This window comes from Malurus melanocephalus, unplaced genomic scaffold (genome assembly GCF_030028575.1).
Source record: "Malurus melanocephalus ecotype Western Australia unplaced genomic scaffold, MMel_1.1 scaffold_2, whole genome shotgun sequence".
NCBI lineage: Eukaryota > Metazoa > Chordata > Aves > Passeriformes > Maluridae > Malurus > Malurus melanocephalus.
Genome location: NW_026623234.1, coordinates 5,799,457 through 5,826,516, shown reverse-complemented (window position 1 = coordinate 5,826,516; position 27,060 = coordinate 5,799,457). Strand labels below are relative to the sequence as shown.

Here is a 27,060-nt window from a genome sequence, read left to right as displayed (position 1 = left end):
GTATGCATCATATAACTCCTGTAGATAAAGGTCTTTGGAAGTGTGTTCAGTCTATTAATAYATACTTCAGTATTTACAATGAATAGTTTTGATTTGAGTTTTTATTTGTTAGAGTTTTTTTCTGTAGGTGGATTTGTGTTCAGATCTAGAGTTATTATTAGAATGAAATTGTTCTGAACACCCAAATGCAGTATCTAAAAAATAAAGCATCAGTCTGTTCTAAATTGTGAAAAACATAAACAAATGAGCAAACTCTTCTGCAACCATGCTGTGTTCTCAGTGCCTTGAACCCTGGCTCCTTGGCTGTTTGGAACATATTTTACCAATTATACTTTTGTGAAAGCTTAAGCAGTGAAATGTGTGTAGCTGGAAATGGGTTGAAGAATATGGAAACTCAGATAATAATATGTATGTATGGGCTTCTGAAACAAAATTTTACATGTTTGGGACAATACTAGGATGCAGGTATTTGGGGTAGGTGTAAAATTAAATTATAGAATGGTAGTTGATAAGGAGCCACTACTTGGTGGGAGGAGTCTTGTCTGGTGATGGAAAAGATCAAAAGAGAGAAAATTGAGCGTGGGAAGGAGAACAAAAACTGCTGGGGATGATGTAGGCTGTTAAATGAAGGAGGGATGAAACACGGGCAAGCAAATAAATTGTCAGAGAGAGGAAACCAATAATTGAATTAATAGTGTAGATAASAATTGATTACTGCAAAGCAGAGTAATTAGAATTTAATTGTGGGGATACTGTAATCATCAAGCAAATATGTTTAGCAAGATGCAAATTTAGTATATTTATGAGGTTCGTAGTCTGCTGTTTATCGCTTTTGAGGGTGTAGCACCTACCACTTTGTTTGCTATTCTTTTAGAGACAGTTGAAATAAGTACTAGCATCTTTTTATTTTTTAATTGAAAGAAAGGATAAATGAATCTTTTTGATTGCAAACCTAACTTCATACAGCCATCAATTTCTCTGTCTCTGTTTACATGGTGAAAATGGAAAGTGAAGGTGTCAGCTGTGTTACAGAAATAGAAAACCTTGAGGGACAAAATCCGAGGGACATTTGCATTCTTAACATCATCAGTATTGCAGCCAATGCTTAGGCAGTTGTCATCACTCCTGTTTTAAAGTAAACCTTAACCACAACTGGTTTTTGAAGTACTATTAAATTTAATACAAAGAAAGCAAAACAAAAAAAAAAAGAAGCAATTAGTCTTTCTTGTTAAAAATATTGACCTTTAAAAAGACTTTTAGTTCATAACTCTTTAAAAATCCATAAATTCAACCATCATGTATTAAACACAGGCCTTTTCTTTAGGTGGCCTTTTCTTTATGTGGATTGCAAATTATAAATAACTCAACCGTATTTGATTTACAAACAAGATAGTATAACCTGTGTACAAGCTGAGGTGACAAAACTGTGAAAAGGAGTAACAGAATTAAAAAACTATCGATGAGAAGGTGACATTTAGATAAAACCTTTTTATCTGAAAAATCAGTGTTTTTCTACTCAGTATACAAGTCTCACTGACTGACAGCCTAAAGAATTGTTCAGATTAACAGCCCGTCCCCCCAGTCTGATGATTTGGACTCAGCAAAGATAATTGAAGGAGAAAATTTCTTTTGCCCCATTTGGTATGTAGTTTGGAATATGGGATTCCTTATTGAGGGTATTCTGACTATTGGGTTGAAATGTGTTCATGGAAGACTGTTTTGTTTGTGGAATTGTTGAATTTTTGATAAGACTTTTCAGGTCAAGGGGAGAGCTACCCTATGACTGCTTTCCACACCTTTCTCCTTCTCTTCCCGGTGACTAGATTTTAGATCATTCTTGAGTGGTTATTTTAACAAAATGAAGAGCTTTATCRGAGTTCTCACCATCAGAGGTCTTTTTAGCACTACCTTAATTTCAAATGTCTATATTCTCCTGGTTTTAGAACAGCTGGAAAATGTAGCACTGTTTTTTCTGATATGCATTGTATTAAAGACTTCACAAAACTTCCTCTGAACATTAACAAAAGTATTCAAATCCAAAGGCAACACCAAATTATCCACCAAAATTTTCTGAGACATTATTCATACTCTTTTCTGGTGACCTATCAGTAACAAAAATTGTCTTTGACTTCTGCTAAAGCAGAAGATACACCAGCTGCTGTACAGTCTGACCCATAGAAAAATGCAGTGAAAGCAGTTGTGAATGCAAATGTCTAGATTTTTTATTGTCTAGGGAAGCAGTTACAAATCTGTTCACATCAAACAATTCACATATTATTCTATTCAGGTGATTCTGTACAAATCAAGTGCTGCTTGTCTTCTTTAGTGCCCTCAGGTTCTGAGGATTTTCCCGCAAATGAGGTTTTATCTTCAATTTTCACTTTGGGGTGACAGGTGGTGTCCTAGAAATGTGGTTTAAGAAACTGAATTCTTTTAAAAAAACGAACACAGATCCAAAACAAACAGGAACCAATGAAAAAATGGAACACCTCCCCCCCAAACAAAGACAGAAACAAACAAACAAAACCAATCCTACACAGAATGCTTCACAGAAATGTGTTGGTAGGTAACAAAGCACAATATTATATCATATCCATTTTGAAAGGTTTTAAGTCTATCGTGTTTCAGTTGAATAAAGGGACAGAAGCTATAAATTTTTTGTATACTCATATTTTCATTTGGCTTTTTACTTGAGAAAATTTGGGAATGGTTATGCATTTCAATTGCATGTTGTTTCTTTCTATTAATATTCTGGATTATCTAGGTTGCTGAGGAAGTCTAGAGAATACTTCCATCTTATTCTGCCTTACCTCCTGTCATCTTGGCAGAAGAGTTCAGATTTTTAATCTCTGTGTTTGGAAGAGAACATTGCATTTATGGTACTGAAATAGTGGAGGCTATATCCATTAAATGCTTTTTATGATGGAGAAAAGGAGTGAGATAATTTTAATAACTAAAGGAGCAATGGTGAAACCACACTGTTGTAAACAAAATGGTCACTGCAAATCTTTTGTTTTCTTTGAAGACCATTTGGACCCCCAACAGTTTAAAGATGGATTACTTATAAACGTTTCTCAATCTTCTTTTCAAGTAAATGCTATTATAGCAAATATTGATACAATTTTAAGAAATGTGATTCAGAAGAGGTTCACAGATAGTACTGACTAAAACTGGTACAGTTTTTTTTGTTTGCCCCAGTGCCCCTGATGATTTAGAATTTGTGTTAATACCTACTGAATAATCTCTTGATTGCATGAATTCATTATAAATAGGAGTCTTTATACTGAAAGTTGTTCAAGAATAGTAACAGAACATTGCATTCAAAATAAAATTTGGATTAAATTAAATTAAAAAATTAAATGACTTKAAGCACTTCAGTCAAATCCAGAAAATTGTGAAATTGATCTGGTTATGGTTTTAGTTAAAGAGCAGTAAGATACACTGTTTCTTCAGCAGTTTCAYGACACACCTGTTTTGACTGACTCTTTAAAGCAAAGTCCAAGGACCACTAGGATACGTTTATGAGTACAGTATGAAATGGCAGTGGATTTCATGGAAAATAGTTAAACAGTACAAAAAAGTTGCAGGGAGCTATTTGAGTTCTTAGTGCACTATATCATGCACATAATAAATAATTGGCTAATATATATTACCTCTTCTAAACAGGCCTCTCTTCCGTACCTGACTATAACGTTGAAAGCCCTGTGCTGCAGGGTAATGGTCCATGTCATTTTGTTAAGTGCACTGTTCAGTCACTCTTTCATCCTGTTGAGAAGCATTTTGTTGCTGGCATTTACCTTATGCTATCTCTTCTCAGTAATGTCCTCTCTCAGTCCTGGACAGTACATTACAGAGGGATTTGATTAGCTGAGGATTGCATGCGTGCACCTAAACAAGGAATATAATGCTTCTTTTTCCTTGTGAAATATTTTCATTTTCCTCAGAGCTCTTTTCCAGCCTAAATGATTCTATGATTATATGATTATACAATGGAGGAAGAAAAGCCTGTGTCAATAAGTTTCTGACTGTATAATAGTACTCTGAAGATTTTTCACATTGATATACTTCAGAGTACTCTTTTTAGAAGTTGTCTCTTTAAGTGAATACACCATTAGCTTTGAACCTAATTGTTTGGAACAAGGAAGGGACAAAAAGTTACTTTTCCTCCTCAGCATGATGTGTTGGACACCTCTCCACCAATGCTTACAAAGCAAAGACCTGTGAGTGCTAAAATTTGACGTTAGAAGTTTCCAGGATCAAATATCTGTAACTGGGCAATCATAAAATTACTTTTTTTTAGATTAGTTTCTTGATTGTTTGTCTAACAAAGGCAGAAAGTAATGAGAATAAGCACTGAACACAGGATCATACAATGGTTTGTGTTGGAAGGAGCATTAAAGATCACCTGGTTCCCACTGCCTTGCTCATGGTCATATCCAACCTGGGCTTGAAGGCTTCCAGGGATGGGGCATTTATAGCCTCTCTGAACAACCTGTTTGAGTGCTTCACCGCCCTCTGAGTAAAGAATTTCTTCCTGGCAGAGCTAAATTATGTCCAATTTTACTATCTGTCTCTGTGTCAATGATACTAATTTAGGTTCTGTCTTCTGCCACTCCAAATCACCAATTTTCATTAAATTTGTGGAAACTGAAAGTCTTTGAGAGCAGTCCTATTTGTTTGGAATTAAAAGTTATTGTGGTGGAAAGACAGATGGTTTGGTCCAGTAACATTTGTTTCTTGGTGAAAATAAAAGCAAATGAGAATCAAACGGGAAACTGGTTTCCAGTTCTTTCTGAGCTATGGTCTCAATTCTCTGCTGAGTTACAGAAAAATATTTTGTATGGTTTTAAAGAAGGAAAATGTGTTATTTTATTGTTGTGGTTTAACCTCAGCTAGCAACCTCAGTACCACAGAACCTCTTGCTCATTTCCCCTGCCCCCATGGGATAGGAAAGAGAATTGGAAAAAAGGTACACTTATGTACATTAGCTTGCTTCAAACTTTTTGCTTTCCATCCATTGTTGAAATAAGCCTACTACTGAAATAATCTACTTCTGGATGCAACTCTCATATATGGTATTATCATTGTAAATGTTAAATAAGATATGTACAAAACATAAAAAAATCAACGTCTCTATTCTCCAGTCTGCTAAGTGCAAAACAACTGTAGAATTTTTACTTCAGAGATAAATTAAACAATATTTTGTTCTCTGGGGAAATTCTCTGCCAGAGCATAGCTAGCTCATATAAATTGTCTTCCTCTTACAGTAATCTCTGCTTCAGCTCCTGGAATATGAGGAAGAAGAAAGATTGCACAGGGCAAAGTGAACATACACACGGCAGACATCCTGTGTGATTTTTCACTGCAGTAGGTTCAGGTTGACAGACATGAGTAGATTGCTGCCTTCTTCAGCCCACCAGACTTTTTGTCTGCTCAATTGCTAAATCAGCTTTGCAATGATTGTAGTCTTTAGCTAGTGCATCACATTGGCTGAGTAAATACTCCAGATTGAAAACTGAGTAGCTCAGGAGGTGTTTTGTRTATCAAGTACTGCTGTCTTAGAGACGGTTGCTCTTTATAGCACATGCAGTAGGAGATAAATTTTCCTTTGTCACCACATGTCTGTTAGAACTCACAGTAGCAAAATTTGAATGCATTGTTAATTGTTAACTCACCTTGTTACTCAGCTTCTGCTGAAATTAGGTAGCATAGAATCAGACAGCTGCAATCAGTTTTTGGAAATCATATTTATGTAGGTACGTCAGTGTCCAAGTAATGTGTCATACTGACAGCTAATAGAAGATGGGTTGATGAAGAGTTCTAAGTGCAAGTACTCAATTATTAGTGTCTGATATGGATTTTAAAATAGAGCTGAAMGTGTGGGTTTGAAGAGCTGTATATRCAGTGAAAATCAGTTGAGATCTATAATATATTGTAATGGCAATTGCATTTCAACTGTTTGACCTTTCCTTATCCAGGTGATCCCTGAAATTTTYATTTACTTTAAACTGGTCCTAACACATGCTAGGCATTAGCATTAGAGTACAAAGCCTGTATCCTCAAAAAGGAGGGAATTGGAATGTGAATTGTTGAAGCTATGAAAAGAGGTTTCAAAGAATTGRAACTGTGTATTGTTCCAATCATGGAAATATATTTCTGGTGGAATTAGAACTGGGAAAGTGACWTTTTCAGGGGAACAGATAAGAAAGAAGAATTCTACCTTTAGCAAAGCAAAATAGGGGTAACATTGGTGGCTACTTCTCTAACCATCCCCAWTGGCTTTTGCAGTCTACTCTCGAGGCAGTGCTGCTGGCTTCTCAGTGCAAAGCCTAAGCACTTAAGAGTACTCASTTATTGCCTGATTGATAGGAAGCACCATGGTTTGTGCGAGATAAAATGTAAAAAATCACTATTGATTTATTTTTTCATGTTTGTTATCTAGTTTCCATGATGGCAGCAGTAAGTTAACTTTTTGCTCTGAGWAACATTTCCAACATTGCCCGGAGCAATAAACCCAGAGCATTTGTCTGGAGACACTGAACTGAGCTAAGGAGACAGATTTGCCTCCTCCACAGCCACCCCAACATTCGTAGGTTTGTAAGCATAGTGTCTCCCAGGAATCTGAAAGCTGTGTTCYTAGTGGAAATAGTTCACTTTGCTAGGAACTGCTAATTTCGGGCATGTAGTTTATCCAAGACATTGTCAAGTGTTTCCAGGGCAGGGACCCCTCCAAAGAAAATTGATTAAAGTGATTAAACTGATTAAAAATACCTTCATGAGGAGAARAAGTTGTTATAGTCACTGGATCTTCTTTGTTCGTCTGCAGGTATCTTCAAAACATTCTTYAAAACTTAAAATTGAAGGATTTAGTGAGGTAATCAAAACAGAGATGATTYTGACTTCCAGATCACTGCCTGAGCTAATTTTATTAGAAAAACTTTTTAATGTAAACTTAACCAAACAAGTTTCAATTTTGTAGAAGATTTGCAAAGTGTRTTTGGGAGGTCTCCAGAAACAAATTAAGATGATCAGTAATAGCAGAGAGGGATTTTTATTTGAAAATATGCAGTTGCTATTTTTTCCTGTAATATTCCTCTTTTGCTACATGAGATGTAGTGAGATGCATGAAGARTTCTGAAACAGTTTCAGAAGTTATGCAAATGCTCAGAAGTCTGTAAGTTCTATTCTGAATTGGGCAAMCTCGTTTTGACCTACAGAACATCAGTCATGTCAATAGAGACATGGTAGAATTATTTTATTGTTGTTGTGTGGCGTTGTAATACCACAATTGAATAGTGACCAGCTGCATTACTGAAAGGTATTTTATTTTATCTTAAAATATAAAAGTTACATAGGCTTTTAATTCAGATTATGGAAACTGTACTTTAACGCAATAKATAGCAGAAGGCTTTAGATATCCTTGCTGGAATAAAGAATTCAGAATTCACTTCAAGATAAGCTCACAGACAGAAACARTGTTCTTTCTTTTTTCCTTCCCATCCAGGTGATTCTCAAATAATTGAAATCATGTTAGGGCAAATAAGAATGGCAGTGACTTTAACATTCAAAAGCATTTGAATTKGTATACAATGAATTTCCTCATATGGACTTTGCTCCCCCAGGACACAACTGAAATAGGTCAGATTTTTAGTTTTTGTAAATGGAATGGGATAATTTAGTTTTCATATGGCATTTTTTAGTCTTTTTCTCTTGCTTTGTCCAGCAACTGAAGCATTTCTGTCCTAGTTATCAATTAGAAATTGAAGTTTTGATGCTAGAAATAAAAGCATTTCATCCTAATTTTCATATTTTCCATTATTCTCAGAAGAGCGGAGATATTTAACTTAGTAAAACTGAATATAGTCCTTCCTTTTTAACATTCATGCCAGAGGCTGAAGACAGCAAACATTTGGTTTCATCTTCTGAAACTCTATGCTCTTGAGATTTATGGAATTTGTATTTTCAACTGTTTGAAGTTAAGCTCTCAATGCCCTTCTGAAGAAGTACAGTTCATTAAACTCATGGKTTTTTTTAAATTTGTCTGTATTTTGATGCTATATTGTTCTTAGYTGGATGGTTTACCTACCTGAAGAACTGCTAAGAAGGAGATTTGAGTGCTTTTTTTTAAAAAAAAAGATTTCTTCTGAAATTTAGCTGTTCCAGAGCGTTTTGAGCTATTGTTTTTCTAATTGCATGGTGCTGTGAAATTTCTGCAACTACAGTGATAGGTTACATTTCAGAGTAATGCTCAGTGTGGAATATGATATAAGATTAAAGATAATAAGGCAGACAGACAATTGAGTCTGTTGTGCCTGAACAGGAAATGTGTTCTGAGCACCATTTAAAGTGTGTGATGACGTGCAAAACCTACGGTTTATGGAATATCATTTGAGAACCTTTTCATCTTAAGAACATCCTAGAAGATATTCTCTGCCTTAACTAACAGTGGTTCAGCTCTCACTGTACTACTCTAGCAGACATTGATGATATGGGCTGTTGAATCCTTTTTTGAAGATGTTGCTGCCTAATCATACTGGATTCAGTTGGTAGATTTATTGACTCCTGATTTATTTAAATGGTAGCCCGGTATTAGCATCTGTTGGTGGATAAAAAAAAAAAATGCATATACAAAAATATATAAGTAAAGGCAGATGGAAGTATTTTACCTTAAAAAGGTASTAATTTTGTATTGTGGTTATCTTTGTGTTTCAATGTATTGCATATAATTTTTTCAAATCTTTAGTCATGGGTCTTGGGCAAGCAGATAGATCACCAATATCTCTCTAAGTACAAGTCAGAGATGAGGCAGATAATTCAAGCTTCTTATGTTCATTGTTAGAGGAAACAAAAAGAATTTTTGATTGGGAAGATAAGACTGCATAAAAGAAAGCAAATTTAGCAGTCCTGGTAGTTTTTTGTATATAGAATGATTATTTAAGGGGGTAGGATTGGATTGGATATCTCTCTTAGACAAAGTGATAACATCACAGTTTGATATATTTTGTCAAAATTAAATATCTATTAATTCAGACATTGATCAATTATACAGTTATTTCTGTAATAATTTTATTGGAAGAAAARGATGGGAAACATATTCTCTGATTATAAAACATCAATTGAGTTATGATCATAAAATACCTAGAATATCAGGGAAGAAATGCTGGTTTTCGAAAACTGGAAAAGAAATATTTTAAATTGGTGTCTCTAGTGCAGCCTTTGTGATTTATTGGTCAGTCAATAAGCACCCACTTATTTCCACAGAGAACTTGTAGAAATATGGTAAACTGAAATAAAGGTCTCAAATGAGATATRTTGTGGCTCCATACTCAATTTTTAGATGCCAAATTGAGTAGTCAGAGGGTTTCTTTCTGACAATGASAATCTTTTCTGTTCTCTGACAGCCTCGAGCTGTTGCTGGTTTTCGAGGAACGGTACGATATGCATCAATCAATGCTCATAGAAACAGAGTGAGTATCACAATCTGTATCATACACATCTCATGTAGCTGAAAGCAGTAATGCAGTCACTATTCATGTCCTTTTTTGTRTACTTATCTGTGCATTTATTATGTAGAAATTAATAGTTACAAATTTTATGAAAGTGATAAATTTACATAGTTGATAAAAAAGTTCTTGTACAAATAACAGTGATTTTAATACTTATCTTTGGTGTTCAATTGTATTGCAAGTTAATAAGTTAAAAAAGTGGAGCTACTGAGTTTTATGAGGTACATAACATCTAGTATATTGTCTTAAGATCATACACTGAAGAAATAAGACTAAACAGAGATTTGCAATGGTATTTTAACACACTTCAACTTTTGTTTTATTTCTCTCTGTCTTCTGTGGAAATTACTAGCATATTTCTCCTTGAAATAGTCACTGAATTTAATTCAACTTGTTTTGTAGTGTAGATTATATTAAATTTTATATAATAATTTAAGTCTCAAGCAGTAAAGAATTCCTCTTCCCATTTGTTTTAGGTATTTGTAATATGAATTAGAATAATATTTCCTTTTCACAGGAAATGGGTCGGCATGATGACCTCTGGTCTCTCTTCTACATGTTGGTGGAATTTGTGGTTGGGCAGTTGCCTTGGAGAAAAATAAAAGATAAGGTAAAACCTAGAGGTGAAACCAAAGACCATGAGGGGGGTTTATTCCTGGATCCCAGGGAAATGCTGTGATAAAGATTCCAGTTAGAATCATTAGCTCAATTATTTTAACATTATATTTTCCAGTGTTTTCTAGTGTTAGTTCTTGTGGCTCATGTCATGGTATAAAAAGCAATCAAATTTTACTAACTGTTTTAGGCAGAAAGTAGGTTGTATTTCTAGACTGAAAATGTAAAGGGTGGAAATAAGTGTATATTTGCCACTTACTTAATTTTTCCTGTTTTCACKTGAGTACTTTATTTCACTTATCACACACTTAAAATGTCTTATGTTTTGTTTATTTGTGAAATGGGTATTTCTTATTTGCTGGTGAKTAAAAGTGAATTGGGCAATATGCCATAGTGTCTTTAGTCACATGTCATAGGTGAAGTATGCAAAGAAACAATATTTGATCAGCCTGTTATTACTTCTTGCAACTTGTTTTGAAATTATACTGAAACCAGGTTACTCTCTGATGTGATTTATGTATTGGTAGATGGCAATGGGGTGTATAGGTAGTATGTCCTTTTTGGTTTTGATTTATACATCTTACATGACTAAATATACACCAAAAAGTGACTGAATTTCACATGWTGCAACAGGATATTTAGATCTTTGAAACTTACATTTAGGAAGGATTGGAGTGTTTAGTGACAGCCCTCAATATCAGTCAGCATTCAAACACAAACAGCACAAACACAATAGAAAATGATAAATGGCTTTTCATATTGAATTTGAAGTTGTGCATTATTTTGCAAGTGTACTGAGGCCAGTGACAGAATCTCTTGCTATCTGGTGTAGGATGGCCTTTCTCAGTACCACACAGTGTAGTGTAGGGAACTGTCTCTCTGGCTAGCAGTGTGTATTGAATGGCTGTAACACACAGTGGGAGTATATTGTAACAGAGWATTAAGGTGTGGTAATGTTTGTTKTGTTATTTCTAGGAGCAAGTGGGCTCCATTAAAGAAAGGTACGAACACAGACTTATGTTGAAACATCTTCCTCAAGAATTCAACGTCTTTCTGGATCACATTGCTAATTTGGATTACTTTACAAAGCCTGATTACCAGGTAAACACTTGTACTGTTTTGTCTGTTTTATAAACAAGACAATTTTATGCTGTTTCATCTTTTATTTACTTGGATTTCATTGTGTAGTCTTGATAGTTATTACGGTTTGTGCCACCATAAAGTTAATTTAATGACTATTTAGTGCCACAGAAACTTTGTGGTTCAAACATGTAATTTTTTTCCAYTTGTAAAGTGTAAGGCTGTTAAGTTTCTAAAAACAATTGACAGCTGCTTTTCAGCCAGTGTTCTCTTAGGACTGGGAGCTATCCTACTCTCATAGTCTCTAGTAGGTTCTCTGTAAGTTAATTGATCAGATTGTTCTSTCAGTGATTGTCATTCTGGCAGTTTTCCAAAGTCTGGAACTCAGCATCTACAGCCAGAGCACAAATGGTACTCATGGTGTGTTTTCAAGACAGAAGCATTGTGTCCAGAGATCACAGAAAAYTAGCCTTTTTCTTTGTTTAAGAGGGTATTTCTTGCTGAAATGGGCAGCCTCTGCTTGGTAATGAASAATGTATGTACATTCCTGGTTGGCATTCCTGCTTTGAAGGGTTTACAGTCTAAAAAGTTCATGACCTAGGCTAAGAAGCCATGTTTGATTTGGCAATGTCAGATACTTATTTTGTTCCGGTATTTGTGCACGTTATCTCAGCCTCCTCACATCATGAAGCATTTGAGTTTATGTTTGCCTAATAGCAGAAATTGATGAAAAGATTTGAAGAAGAATGACCTTAAAAATTATTTCAGAGACATTGCTTAAGGTTTAGAGGAAGAGAAAATAGAGTAYGTAAGGAACAGAGTGAACTATGGCTTTGTGCTGTTCAGTAAGGTTACAGAAATTACTCTGGCAGGTGGCACATAGACAGTTCTTGAGAGTGAAGATTAAATAAGTGAGACCACTCTGTACAAGAGAAGTTATCCAAATATCCCATCTATTTTAAGTTGCCAAAGGGTACGCCAAAGGAGAGTGTTGGAAAATTTTCAGCCTCCTGGATTGGAAAAAAACCCCAGATTTTTAGCTTCAAGGGAAAAACACATTAGAAATGTTACAGAGTAAGAGAATGAGAGGGACACAGCCTTCACAGCAGTTACTAAAATGAAACAAAGTTTATTTCACAGAGAGAGGAAAGCATCTGTCTTGGGCACAAATTTTCTAAACGCTTTTACATAGCATAAAATGAGGATGGAAAACTTAGACATTTGTGTGCTATCAATGTCAGCATTATATGAAGCAAATGATATGTGGTTCTTAATGACAGAAATGTATGAATTAGCAGATCAGTATCCTTTCCTACATCTCTTTAATTTCCCTGGTTTCATGGTGTTACTGATTATATTCTCTCCTTCCTCTGCTGGAGAATTGTTGCATGCTACTCTGCAGCAATGTAGTTCTGCTTCTGAGTGTATCTGTGTGTGTTTGTCTTTTTGTAAAAGTCTRTGGTGTATCTTTGCCTTATGCCTGATAAAAATACAGATGTAGGTGGATTTTTTTTTTTTCTCTTTTTTAATGAAATGGAATTTTGTATATCCTGACTTCAAAATCTTGGAAAATGAGAAGAGTTTCACAAAAAAAAAAATTGTCCTTTTTTTTTAAAGTAGTCACTWTTACAGGAGGATATATCTTAATTTCTAGGTCTCTTAGACAAAAATGAAGCTTATTAGCTTTTTTCTTTGTTTTCAGCTTCTCATGTCTGTGTTTGACAACAGCATGAAAACGTTTGGGGTTGTTGAAAGTGACCCTTTTGACTGGGAGAAGAGTGGAACCGATGGCTCTCTGACAACAACCACAACTTCAACCACCCCTCAGCTGCACACTCGTCTTACGCCGGCTGCAATTGGGTATGCACGGTGTGGGCTCTTCARTGGCAGCCACAGAGGGGCTTCCTACCAAAGGGAAATCATCTCCATCATTTAGGGTTTTTCYGCAGGATTTTGAATGCGTAGAGGAGTGGAGGTTTGGGAGTATTTGAAGTATTTCCATTTTTATTGTTCCAGTTTATACTATCCTGAAAGATCAATGCTGCAGTCCTAAAATTGAAGCAATAAAAATAGTACTCCAGGAAATTGCATGTAAATTTGCTCATCCATCCTTTGTTAAATCATATTTTGTGAAACTAAATAATGTGTCCTGAGTTTAAGTGCCTGGAATTTTAACTGCTTGGAAATAAACCTATTGTTTTCTGTAAKCTTGGAATAAAATTCTAGCTGCAATTTCCTTGTAAGTTTGAAAAATGAATGGATCTTTATAAGAAATTTGGAAATAGATTTTGGTTGTGTTTGAAATAATGTGTTAATTGAGACATTCTGTGCTGAAGTAAGGTGGACAAGATGTGATGTTTTATTATACCCATACTCATCTCAGRAGATTGAGGAATACAAGAGGTGTTTATGGATGAATGTAAGAAGTGCTTATGGGTGGAGAGAAAGACTTTATGCTTGTTCTAGGCCTTGAGTAGATCAGCTTTTAGCTAAAAGTCAAAGGAGAGAGTTTGGACAGTGTAGTGAGGCTGAAAAATGCCAGAAATTAAGGTAGTAAATTCTCAGTATTTCAAGATAATAAAAAAAAATAATGAAAGTAATTATCAGCTGATACCAACTGGTTATATTCTGTATCCCATTACACAGATATGTGGTGTGTGCTGTTGAATGCACTGAAGCTGACAGGCTTTTTGCATGTGATTCAGTTCCTTTATCACACTGAGCATCACACTAAGCATTAGACCAGACTTCTTATTAGTCCTGGCTGCAATTAGCTGCTTTGGTAACTGTAAGAGAACGAATTTGTTTGACCTTCTGGGCATTAAATTTTAAGGACTAGCATTGCTTCATTTTCAGATGTTGAGCTAAGYCTTAGCCCTAATAGACTCAAGTCAATGGGACTGCAGAACTTCAATTAAAATGGGATGTCATGTTAGTGTTATGTTTTGTTTATCAATAATGGGAGCAAACTAGCACTTTGATTAGAATAATGATTAAAGCTGCATTTAGTTTGTTCATTAGTTGTTTTTCCACAAAGARCAAATTTTCTTTTTCTATCAAATTTTTGGGAAAAGGAAATTAAATTATGAAGGTTGCCATTAATTTTTTTGAATAGAAGAATAGGTTTTAAACAGTCAGGAGTGAAGTTGAGCCTGGACACGATCTCTAACARAATTTGTCAGAAGTGGCTTCAAAAAACAGCTTTAAAGTGATAGTTTTTTGATTAACATGTTTTGTTATRTACCTAAATTAAATAAATTGTGAAAGCCAAGACATAGGGGATTTTGTATAAATAATTTGCATAGATTAARTTTTCTATGGAAACATGATTATCTTTGTAAGTTTTTGTTTGTTCATTTCTTTTATAATAGAAAATAATTTCTGTAAGCACATGTGAGTATAAAAATCTTTACTTTTCTGATTTTGTTTTTAAATTACTTTTGTAGAATTGCCAATGCCACTCCTATCCCAGGAGATCTGCTGCGGGAAAACACAGATGAAGTATTCCCTGATGAACAGCTTAGTGATGGAGAGAATGTTATTCCAGTTGGTGTATCACCAGAGAAACTGCCTGGATCCCCTGGGCATCAGCGTCCTCAGGAAAAAGATGTTTGGGAAGAAATGGATGCAAACAGAAACAAAATAAAACCGGGGATTTGTAAGGTACTTCCAAATCTGCRCTGAAAAGCCATCTTTGGACACTTTCTTGTCCTCATGGTGTACATATGATATAATTAAAAAGGCAGTTGTACTGATACTAATTAGCCAAAAATGATCTAAGAAAACAATTTAAGGTAGAGCTAGCAGATTTTATATACTGAAACAAKCAGACAGGCTTCTGGGCTGTGTCTCACTTTATCAGGTCTTTATGATAAATAGCTTGCTGATAATTTGAGATTCTTTGTAGTTTGCTCATGTTCGTTTTATTCAGATATGATCTTGCTTCTTGCTCACAGAATGAAATCAAAGCAAATTTCCTGCATCTTGCATGTATAGAAGCTAGATACCAAACCTACAAAAAAAGAGTTTMATGTTCTTCAGCTGATAAATCACCAGTGTCATTGGCAGTATCCGTCTAACTCATTAGGTGTTTTTGTCTCCATAACACATTGTACCTCTTTGCTGACCCAGAGGTTCATTTGCTGGTCTTTAGAAGAGAATGCTGCTTTAATTTCAAAAGTGACCTCTGTCAATTGGTTCCTGTCTCCCTTACTCACTATCAYAGTATTTCATACTTGGACAAAAGTAGCCTATTTCTTGATATAAAAGTGTTTTTAACATGAAAAAGGGTCTGGTACTGAAGTACTCTTTATCTAGGAGAGCTGTCTAGTTTTGAAGYTGTTACTCCTTATTTTCTAGGAAAAAATGTATTATGGGAAGAAACAAGGCATGGTGCCTATTTTCAACTTATTTTTTTTTTTTAACTAAAGGTGGAGAAAGTAGATTGCTTTTGTTTAAACAAAGACACTCTCTGTTATGCCTGAGGAAACTAAGGATGATCATGATTTCCCAGCTCTAAATCATGTTCAGTTATTACCCTAAATCATGTTCAATCATTATTAGGATGGAATGCAGTTGGACTAAAAGAGAGTTTGAAGTCACAGGAATWTCTAGTAGATTTAGTACATAACAGTGTTATATGCTCCAGAGAATCAAAAAGACAGTCTAGARGCTAACTACCATTTAATAAGAGCACTTGACAGTAAAGATGCTACAAAGTGCCAGGTTTCAGGCTATTATTAAAGAAAATTTCAGAGATGGGTGTTAAATGTCAGGGTAAATGTAGCTATATCACTGGGTCTTTGATACTGCTGTTCTCAGACCTATCCAGAACTAGTATATTACTAGTATTTTATCTGTTTTARGTGTGTGATGAAGAACATATCTAAAGTACCTTAACTATGGCACGAGTATAAGGATCGTTCAAAACACAAATTGGCTTTTCACATTCTAAAACCTTGGGGAGTCTTCACCATGTAGTGCCATATCTTCCTCTGTTTTGTTTCTCCTGTGAGTTACACTTTGCTTTATGTTTTTCCCAGGCTGCCACAGAGGAAGAAAACAGCCATGGACCAGCAAATGGAATGCTTAATGCCCCRAGTTTGGGTTCTCCAATTCGAGTTCGCTCAGAGACCACTCAGTTAGACAGAGATGCTCCACTGGTGCGAAAGTTACGTTCAATTCACAGCTTTGAACTGGAGAAGCGTATGACGTTGGAGTCTAAGCCAGACACTGATAAGTTTCTTGAGACCTGGTAAAGAAATTATTTTATCCTTATGCTTAGATCTTTTAAGGATATGTAGTTAGGATACTGTTATATTTCCTCTGCTGTGTGAAGAATAGGAATGGAGCTGTTGAGTGTGCAATASTTATGCAAGCTACAGAAAAGTATTGTTCATAATATTGCTCAGTTAATTAATTTTACTACTTGGCAACTTCTTAAAAAAAMCAGTTATTGCTAGAATGCAGTTAGAGTTGGACTTCCACACTTGGGAATTTTGTATTTCAAGACTTAGTAGTGTAACCCTGGTGTTTATTAATTTTTTCTTCAGTGGCATACTGTTGGCAGTCAGTACAACTCATCCTAAATTAGAAGGTTAACATCAGCTGCTCAGTAGAGGTGATAAAGATTAGGCTGTATGACATGAGATAGGAGGTTAACAGAAGTGGAGTGAAGAAGTTAGAAATCTACCTGCATCTAGCAGGCCTAGTTATGCCCAAAGGTGTTGCACCAATGTAAAAAAAWCTTGATAGAAGACAGAAACCTTAAAATGGAATTTGAAGGTAGAGAAGAGACAGACATATGAAAATGGATTTAATCAGTTTGCCTATGTCTAGAAAGAATAAGGGGAGAGAGACACAGTGAAATCTGTCTGAAAGGCAGAAGCTGACTAGGGACGGTAGAGAAGAGCTGGGGTGATGACAGTGGCAAAATTTTTCTAAATACTTCATAGGTAAGTTAGGAATTCAATTTGTTTGATGAAGCAAATTATGCAAAGCATAAGTAAGGAATCAATCAAAACAGTAACATTCTTCTTGAAAGCATATAATAACTGCTGCTGGAGACATCTGTTTCTTTTGTTCCTCTTTGAGTCTCAGTATTGTAACAAATTAAGTGCAGTGGACATCTGGACACTACCCAGTTTTTTTCACTCAGAATTCTCCCTTCTGGTAATTATATTTACAATACAACATGATAAATTACAACTAAAATAATAATATGTGTACATTTCTAAGACCATCCATCCATTTTTACTTGATGTCAGACTTATCTGTCTCAAATTGTGAATCTTAGAGCCATTGTTGGTTGTTCTAAAATATGAAAACAGATTTTTTTATAAACCTAGTTTTCTCCTGCTGAAAAAACTCAAATGTAATAACTTACATTGTTTAATTAATTCTTAACTAATTCAGATATTAACTACTTTTCTCTAAGTTTGGAGAAGATGCAGAAAAACTTGCATGTGGCAGAGACTCCTGTTGCTGGTGTTCCTCCTCCTCCTCAGAAAACTCCTGCTCCTGGGACTGCCCGCACGGACCATGTTTGGCACTATGATGAAGAATATCTTCCGGACGCTTCAAAGCCTGCGTCAGCTAATTCTCCAGACCATGCTGATGGTGTTATGAGCAATGGATTTGTAGCTGTTAACCTAAGCTCCTGCAGGCAGGAGGTTGATTCTAAGGAATGGGTGATAATAGATAAGGAACGGGACTTGCAGGACTTCAGGACAAATGAGGCTTTAGGGCACAAAATGACTGGAAGTCCCTCAGATGAAGAGCCAGAGGTACTACAAGTTCTAGAGGAGCCCCCTSCAGGAGAGCAGTGCAGAGAGGGTGGCTGGGCAGGAAACAATGACCATGCCAAGAACCAAACTTCAGAGGTGGAGTTTGTTCTGGACATGGAGTGTCATCCTGCTGCATCTGAACAGTTTACAGATAAATTGGAACTTCTGTCCGGGGCTGCAGGACAGCTTCTTGCRGCCACCCCTACAAGTCCTATGGAAGCTCAAGCAGAAGGAGCACTCACTCCGGTAAGAAAACCTCTTCTTTATTCAGAATTACATGAGGAAATGGGAAAGGCAGTGACTAAAACTAAAACAGTAGCATGGCAGAAATTCCTAGTTTCAGCAGGGACTTGATTCTTGAAGAATGATCTTCCGTATTCTGTTACATGACTGTTTACAGTCACCTGTAGAAGTGGCTAATTATTCTGCTGGTATAATCCACAGAAATGGCCACGTTTAACAAAGAGTTATCGATCTACCTGTCTATCCATATAAAACAGTTCCTTGTGCAGTGAGTCCTAATCAGTAAGAGACACACATGCAAACATGTATTTATTATCTTTGCAGTACAGAAACATAAAATTACAATAGAATATGTAAAATATTGTGCTACTGTATTTCAGGAAAAGTGTGTCTGAAATTAAAGAAACAGTTTCTCTACTAAAAGTAGATATGATACAAATACTATGTACTACAATGCAAAGAATTGACAACATCTATAGCTGTAAAGGAATAAGCTTCAGAACATGGGAGCAGAAATGGTTGCAAATGAAATGAATTATAAGATACCTTGGAAGAAACACTGGTTGAAGTAGAAACTCAGGTGAAATTGTATTTTGGTTTTGCTCTGCAGGGAGATAAGTAATATTTGTCATGACTTCAAAAATGGGGGGAATTAATGTGGTTTATGCTGTGCTGGAAGGGCAAGTAGTGTTGTGAGGGAACTTGGTGTTTCAAAGGTGAATCATGTACAATTGAAAATATAAACTGAACTGGGAACAAAGAAAATAGAAATTATTYGGCCAGTTTAGGAGCTGGGAACAGAGTGTGTCTATACAGTGAGTCAACTGCAACTGTGATGGCAATTTGTGATAGTCTTCCATCTACTYCATTAGCCCTTGAAAGCTAAACAAAGCCCAAGAGGATATTTTGGGGTKAGTTTTTCTTTTTGTCCTTCATTGCTGTATTCCACATCAAAAAGGATACATAAATATTCCTTATGATGGCTACTAGAACCTAGTTCTGATAGGTGAGTGTTCTTGTCACTTCAGTGGGAGAAACTGTGTGTATTATATGCCTCTTCTTACAGTCATTCTCTCTGTTCGAAAATCATGGTGACCTTAGGGAGCTGTTTGGTAGAGTCCTCTTCCTCAGAGTACTTGCCTACCTGAAACTTTTTTCAATGTGATCTTTGGTTTTACATCAGATGTTCTTGTTCTTTCATAATTTTTTTTCTAGGTAGCACTTTCTGGCCAAGATCATACTTTACTTTTCAGCTGATTTAATTATATTTCACCAGTTACTAAGAGCAGGCTTGGATCCAAGGATGTTAATTTCAGGACTATAAATTCAATGCGTGTTACTGAAAGGGGTTAAAAATAAATGTTGAAATTATAGTAATGTTGAAGCTTAATACARTTACTGAAATGGTTCACTCATTTCAAACATCTTGGTACTCTAGGAYATGCCAGCATTCATGGTTATCTTGCTTATCAATATACCTCCCATATAGATTTCTACTGACCTGCTTCACTRTCGCTTAGCAGAAAGTACAGTTATGCTTATTGGCTTGTTCTGATAGCTTTGTTAAATATGCAAGCAATTACTTCAGTGGTGAATGAATAAAATAGTTTTCCCATCTTAAGTCTAAAGTATTTAAAAAAAAAATTTCTTTTACTTTGATGATTCTTCTTTGTTCTTTATTTCTCTCAGGGCTTTATTGCTCACTATTTTAGTAAGTAGTAGGATGGATGTTTCTGTATGAGAAACTACTATTTCATGCACTCACCCATAATTTTATTTTCTCCTGAATGAAAGAAATTGTTGGTCTGCAGTCCTTCCACATGTAGATAAACGTTCTTCCTGAAATAGTGTGTGTACTTGTGCTTCCTGTAATTGTGGAAAATATCACTTCTTCCCTGTTATACACAGCATCACTTCTTACCTGTTATACACAGCATTCTGTTAAAAACGTTAAGTTGCAGCAGTTATAAAAGGAAATCTGAACTCAAAAAATAAGAGAGCAAAATGTGTGAGTTATTGGCTTGGGGATGAGAAAGTTGGAGGCATAAAAAATTGCAGTGAATTATTTAATTAGCTATTTATTATGAAAAACATCCTGCAGGAAAGAGAAGTATTTTTCATGTTATCAGTCATGGTTCCCAATCAGGGCAGTTCAGATTCTGTGTGTTACCAGCAAATGCCAGTTTGATCTGGCTTCGATATGGGTACACGGTCACAAAGCTGTTGAACTAATCAGAGCTAAGGGCATGTGTGCTGTCTTTATGCTTTAATAGTAGCTTTGTGTTGACTTTGGCTGCAGGACAGACAGTGTGGGATTTGCTGTAATATCTGCTGGTATGAAGCTAATTTGTCAAAGGAATTTGAACTCATCTCTACTAAAGAGAATTTATTCTAGAGCAGCACTTAGCATCATACAGYTCTAGTTTTCTTTTCCTTCACCTGGTGTTAACAATCTAGAGCTGGACTTTCTGTGTTGTGGAACCASGGCCCCATTAATTTTCTGTGGTTGTATTGAATTGCAAAGAACTTCACATAGTGCATGCACATAAACTTGCAATATATATTTGTAAAGCAGATATTTCAGTAAGTAAATAATAATGGATTTAAAGCAATTAAACATGAAACAGCTCTTTCCACCTTCATCTTCAGTTTAACTTAAACAACAGTTTGCTTTGGTCCCACTTGGTTGACAACCCAAATTTGTGTAGATATATATGTGTGCATGTGTTATAGAAGTGGGTTTCCTGTGTGAATCTATTTATTTTTATTATTTTGAAATATTGCTGAAATGGAATTTTTTTATCAAAAGCTTGCTCTTCCTATTTATTTCTGAGTTCTAGTAATTCAATTTTCATGTACCTTCTGTCTTTTMATTTGCTGCTTCTATGAGGCACTGGAAATATTTTCTTTTCCRGTTTTGTGTCAGCTATGCATTGTGGGAACTGGAGCTGTAGTATTGACACAATTAAAAGGTACATTTTCCTTAGAAATGGAAATGCTTGCTAGGTGCTCTTGCTTTCCAAAGGATATAGGTTAGAATTACAAATACTGTGATAGGAAACAAAAAGTCACCTTCGTGAAGCATGAAGCTTGCAGAAAGTTTCTTTATCTCTACTCTTCATGGTTTTCTCTAACTGTATTTGGAAAAAAGGGATTGCAGACTCTGTATGGCAGTCTCATTTACAGATATTTAAATGTGTCACCATCAGATATTTATTCAGTGCTGGAAAAKGTCTTGCAAAAAGCCTGTTGATTTCAGAGTTGTGTATCAAAGCTATAGGTTTATTAGAATCCTCAATAAGCAATTAAAAATGTACTTTGTCTAAAATTAATAGTTTGGAAGACTTTACAGTTGCTATTCTTTTTTTCATYCCTCTTGTCTAAATGCTTGAATTAATGTAGCTCGAGATGAAGCAGTTGTTCCTTGATTCTCCAGGCCAGTGTATCCTAGTTTGATCCCATATTTGGGAAATTTCATCAAAATTGTTCAGTATTAACCTTACTGTTAATCCTGGTACCATTCTTAAAGTATGCTGCTGCTGCTGCCATAGCTGTAAAGCCTTCAATGGGTGTGTATGCTAAAAATATTGTAATTTCAGAAACACGGATGTGATGTTGTGTGGATGTGCCAAACGTTTGAAAGGACCAGTCAGTGATCAACTAGTCAACTATCAGTGTACACAATGTCCTTGAAACAGGCTGTGCTAGTTTATTAAATTTGCTCTAGGTTGTTACTGACCAGTTATAACAGTTGCAATGGTTGGACTTAATGAATCTGATTTTATTTTCCAACCTAAATTATTCTATGATTCTTAGATTGAGTGAATGAGGAAACCAGCTRGAGAAATGATGCTCACTCTTGATTTCGATACTGGATTTTTGAAAATGAATGATGGAAAATGTGAAGGTTGGATTTAAGACACCTCTTAAATTATGAGCTTTCAGCCTCTAAGGGAGGTGTGAATATGATTTTTAAGGGAATGCATATAGGCAAGACATAAATAAGAATTATTAAAATATATTCAACCTTATTTTCTTCCCCGCCATGTTGTTCTCACAGCTCAACTCATGTCATATGCTGCATTTCTCCACTCCAAGAATTTCAAGTCCCATCCTCCGCACCATGAGCCCTATAGCCTATCTATCCATCCACTTGGACCCTCTGAGGGAGGCTGGTTTACCAAGGAGTCAGTCAGCTGAGAGCCACTCCTCTTCCTCCTGCTCAACTGGTCGTAGGGAGCTTCCTGTCATTCCCTGTGGCAACAGGTTCCCCCCTGTCATTCGCATCTCAAAAGCACAACCTCAGCAGGTGAATAAGCCTTGTCTTCATAAAAGTGACTGCACTGTAGCAGTCACCTGCAAAGTTTRCCATTTTCAGCTGCTCTGCACATCTGGTAGTAGGCAGATGCTAGTCATACTGCTATACACAGTGTCCTAAAAATGTTTTGAAAGGTCAAGTTGGAGAGTAAGAATGGATCTTGTTCAGGAGTAGAGTCACAACTATTCTATGAGGCAGATATATTGTCCCACTAAAACAGAGAAATGTTCAAAGAGCTGTTATTCAGGTTAAGATCTGGAGCACAAAGCATCTCTGGATATCCTGGAAGGTAGATGCATTTCCTCAGAGATTTCCTCTTGGAAAAAGATAAGATTATAAAGTCTAGGAAAAAACTACTTTTTGCTTTTTTCAAAACTAAGAATAATGGCTTCCTGTAATCACACTACCAGCTGAATTTCAAATTGGGAACAYATATTAAAATTTAGACTACCCTAAATGATTTTAATGGGACCAAAAAAAATCTAGAAGTAGTCAGATTGTTTCTTTGGAAATTAACAAACAATAAATTGCTCCACTGCTTACAATATATAAAATAAAGCTGSCACGTATCAGGGGTCAAAGGTAATGAAAAATGTCACTAGAGAAAGGAGACCTTTCAGTTGTGYATTTTTTTTTTCATTTCAATATGAAAGATGAACACTTACAAACATAATTGAAGTTAAGTGTCATTTTTGTATTAGCCACAAAAACACTGAGATTTGTTAAGTAGCATRAATTTGCATTGTTGGGTAAAGCAGTATGACATAGCATTAATGCATAAGACTAACATACCATCATCATGTTACCATTAATATTTAATTTGGATTATTTTTTGTTGTGCCTTTTGTTTCCAATGTATTTTTCAATATAAATAGTTCTCTGTTACAGATGGTTTTTCCTTTTTCATTGAAGAATGCACTGGAATATTGATATTAAATTTCATACATCAACATTAGTTACTTTCAAAATTCCACAGGGTCAGTGGTGAGTGATAACAAGACAAACTCCTGACTACTTTTTAGCTGAATATAAAAAAAAAAAAGTTCTGTGCTCGATGTATAGAAACAAACAATAGCTCCCCAACGTTCATTATTGTGAACTTAATGGGACAGCAAAATAACACATTCTTCATGATGGGTGATGTATTGACTAAGGGAAGGGACTTMGGAGAAATTAACTCCTTAGGAGTTACGCTTCAGTATTTTTCAGCATTGGTTTGTATCCTATTCAGCATTGGATGCACAATTACTTTTTTTTTTTTAACCTGTATTGCTACAATTTAAACTTTTCAATCAGAATCTGTTACAGATGTAATTAGCAAACTTAGTAAAGTATGTACAATGCTCAGGGAAAGCAAATTGGCATAGAGGGTCTTCTCTGGCTTCCTTAGTACCCAATAAATGAATACAGCTGCCATATTAATAGGGGCTGCAAAGTGATGTACTTTCCTGTCATGTCAAGAAGACCTGGCATTGTGCCAGGTGCTGCTACTTAGTGGAGTGAGCATTAAGCCTCTTCTTTCCTTYTACCTGGTAAGTGCTTGACTGCTATGTTCCTTTCTGAGCTGTGATTTTAAAGTCCTAACTGTTGAGAATTACCAGTTTGTRATTTCTTATGGAAACTACAAGCACATGATTGTTTAGTTCTTCCAACAATGAAAGCTTCATGTACTTTATGGCTCACTGAAGAATTCAAAAACTTTTACAAGTCCTTCTCTTTTTGACGGTGCAGTAATGTTAGATAATTAGCTAGCTAGAAGTTCCTCAGCATGGAAGATTAATGTTTWTTAATAACTATTAATATACATGTTAATAACCTAAATAACCTCCAGTTCAATATTTAAAAGAATTTTAATGCCATTTGTATTAATTTGTATAAATATTTGGTAGTGAATATATTTTCATGTATTTCCTGCTGTCTGCAATTTGGTTCAGCATTCCTAACTAATGAATTGCAGAGGTCAGGGATCTGTACTGTTGAATTTAGTTTCATGTATTAAAAAATAAGAAATTATAAATTTGTTCCGAAAGCAAGCAAAGGGACTTTCTTTCCATGTTTTTTGATCAATGAGGGTTCAGGAACTCTAAGTCATCTTCCTTTATGTTGGTATCAGATAGAGGAGGTCATGGAATCTCAGTGTATTCTCTGCTCGTTAGTGCAGAGGGGCTGTAGGATGTAGGTCAGTCTTTGTTCAGTTGAGGACTCCTGTCTTACCATATATATATTATGAAAGAGAATAGGAGAGTTTTACTTCAGCTCTCCTTAGTTATTCAAAGTGCAGCATACTCTCTAGTATGGCAGCTCACAAAGAAGCAGAGTTAATCATTTGTATTTGAATCTGAAGAGGACCTCTAGAGTGCTATTAATATCCTTCTCATCTACAGCATGGTCAAATAGTACAGCAAACCCTCCTGAAACCTAACCTTTTTCTTTCTTTCTGTGAATTTTTCAGTCAGGTGTGTTCTCTGAATTCTTCTCATTTAGAGGGCTGCATTGAGTGTTGTGTGAGGTCAATGGCAAAGGTGACCTGAGTACAGCAACTGCTGGCTAGAGCTGTGTGTGAAGATACTGCTTAAGTCATTGTAGTGCTAAATGTGGGGCTGTTTCTTAAGAAACAATCAAAATCAGTGACCTCAGATTTTTATCTCTGGTTTCTCAACTCTAGTTCTACAGTAAGATCGTGAACACTTCTTCTAGCCACAGCAGTAATCTGGAATATTTCTAAAATGGCTGCTCTGTAATATGATTCAGCCCTTAATAGAGGTGGATTCCAGTTCTGTCTGTCATTCAGGTGTATTTTCTTTTTTTCAGTGTGCTGTCAGAGGAATCTAAATGCTGTCTTCAGGCCTTAGTAGTGTCTTTTTTCTGRAGGAAATTCTTCAGGCATACTTTTTTTTTCACATCTGTCTTTGGTATAAAGAAGAATTAAGTATTATAGCATGTTAAATTCTTCCAGTGGAAACTTTCCAAGCTGTAAATTAGGTGACTAAGAGGGCAAGCAGTCATTATGAATGATTTAAATTTTTCCAAATAGCGTGTTGCTTGTAGAGAATGTCTCCATTTCTAGTAACAGAACCATTCTTGGCCATTCTGCTTCTGCAAGTTTCTCTACTAGAAGCAGCAGAAAAGTCATGAAAGTGTGGACAATAAATTAACCTTGGTAATAGCATCTACGTACATTGAGTCAAAAAACCCCAAACATATAAAAAGGTATAATTGTTTTAAATGTTTGTGGTTTCTGGCATCAGCAATGCTTTTGAGATTCCCAGAATTTGTAATCCCAGAGTTCAGCTATTCTTGTCTGTCCTTGAAGTTAACATTTTTCTTTTATAAATTATTCAATTAAAATGCCAATCATATCTGAAACATGTGTGATTTGTTACATTTTTCTAGCATGATAATTCCATTAGCATAAAACAAGATGTTTCAGGAAATCTAGGTGGTCTGTGGGATTTCCCTTGGAGAGCTGATTAACTCTGGGGTTAACAGTTGTTTCCATGATGAGACTTCATACAATCACCATCTTGAAAGAAATAGGTAGTTACAGTTCAGAGCATAATGGCTAAAGATTACTTCTCATGTAATTGAGGTGTAATTGATCTAGTCAATATAATTAATATTGTGCCCATAGATAATTGTAGATACTATCTATAGTATCATCCATAAGATAATCCTTAATTTAGATTTATTTATTTCTTAAAATCTTTTTCTTCTATTRTTAAAACCACATATGATTGTAGTCCAACTGTAATTACAGGGGAAAAAATTCACACCTCTAAACCAYTCATTAAGGCAAATGAATGTTTTCTTTGCTTGAAAAGAACCATTTCTGTGGAACTCCAGAGAAATATACATTACTGACTGTTTTAATAGCAGTATCAAAGGAGTATTATGTGAGTGTTAGGAAGTAATAGCCTGTAAGTGCCTCTGTTTTCCATTTCAGCAGTAAATTTCAAGTATGTTCTGCAGTTGGTTTGTACATTATATAAAAGCAGTTTYGAACTGAATGAGTTCTTGTTTTAGTCATATTACTAAACTAATTAGCCATTTAGTAACAGTCACAGTCATTCTCTGAAAGSAATTAAAGATRCTGTTTTTAGAGCAATCAATATTTGCCCTATGAGATCTTTGAGGATATAGTTTTACGTCAAAACAAAAAAATCTTATTTTATCTGGTAAGTGGTGTAGGAATAACTGAAAAGGAAGATGTTTAAAGGAAATGGAAATTAGGCCATGGCTGATAAACCTTAGAGAAAGACTGTACACACAGATCTCCATGTTCTTTATCCTCAAAAGACACCTGTCACATTAGAGAATTTGGAAACACAGTTGTTCATTCATAGCTCTGCATCTTACTCCATCCTCTTCCCATTTCCCCCAACTTCCATGTAAATCAATGCTAAAATTAACATTATAGAACAAATAATATATTGAAGAGCTGTAGAGAGCAATGTGTGCCTCTTTGCAGATAGATATAAGAAATCTTCATCTATTACTTCTCTTTAGTCTAGGA

At 35.5% G+C, this 27,060-nt stretch overlaps 1 protein-coding gene across 4 annotated transcripts in view; it reads left to right on the top strand.

The window, feature by feature from the left end:
* TTBK2 (tau tubulin kinase 2) overlaps positions 1-27,060 on the top strand; it is a 77,863-nt gene that overhangs the window by 39,413 nt on the left and 11,390 nt on the right. For 3 of the 4 annotated variants that reach the window (XM_057366117.1, XM_057366107.1, XM_057366137.1), the window contains 8 exons: positions 9,402-9,467; positions 10,024-10,116; positions 11,097-11,222; positions 12,904-13,061; positions 14,648-14,864; positions 16,244-16,455; positions 17,638-18,232; positions 22,290-22,538. In XM_057366117.1, coding sequence (XP_057222100.1) covers positions 9,402-9,467; positions 10,024-10,116; positions 11,097-11,222; positions 12,904-13,061; positions 14,648-14,864; positions 16,244-16,455; positions 17,638-18,232; positions 22,290-22,538 — 1,716 coding nt within the window. The remainder of the gene's footprint in view (positions 1-9,401; positions 9,468-10,023; positions 10,117-11,096; positions 11,223-12,903; positions 13,062-14,647; positions 14,865-16,243; positions 16,456-17,637; positions 18,233-22,289; positions 22,539-27,060) is intronic. The other variant, XM_057366127.1, reaches the window with a different exon arrangement.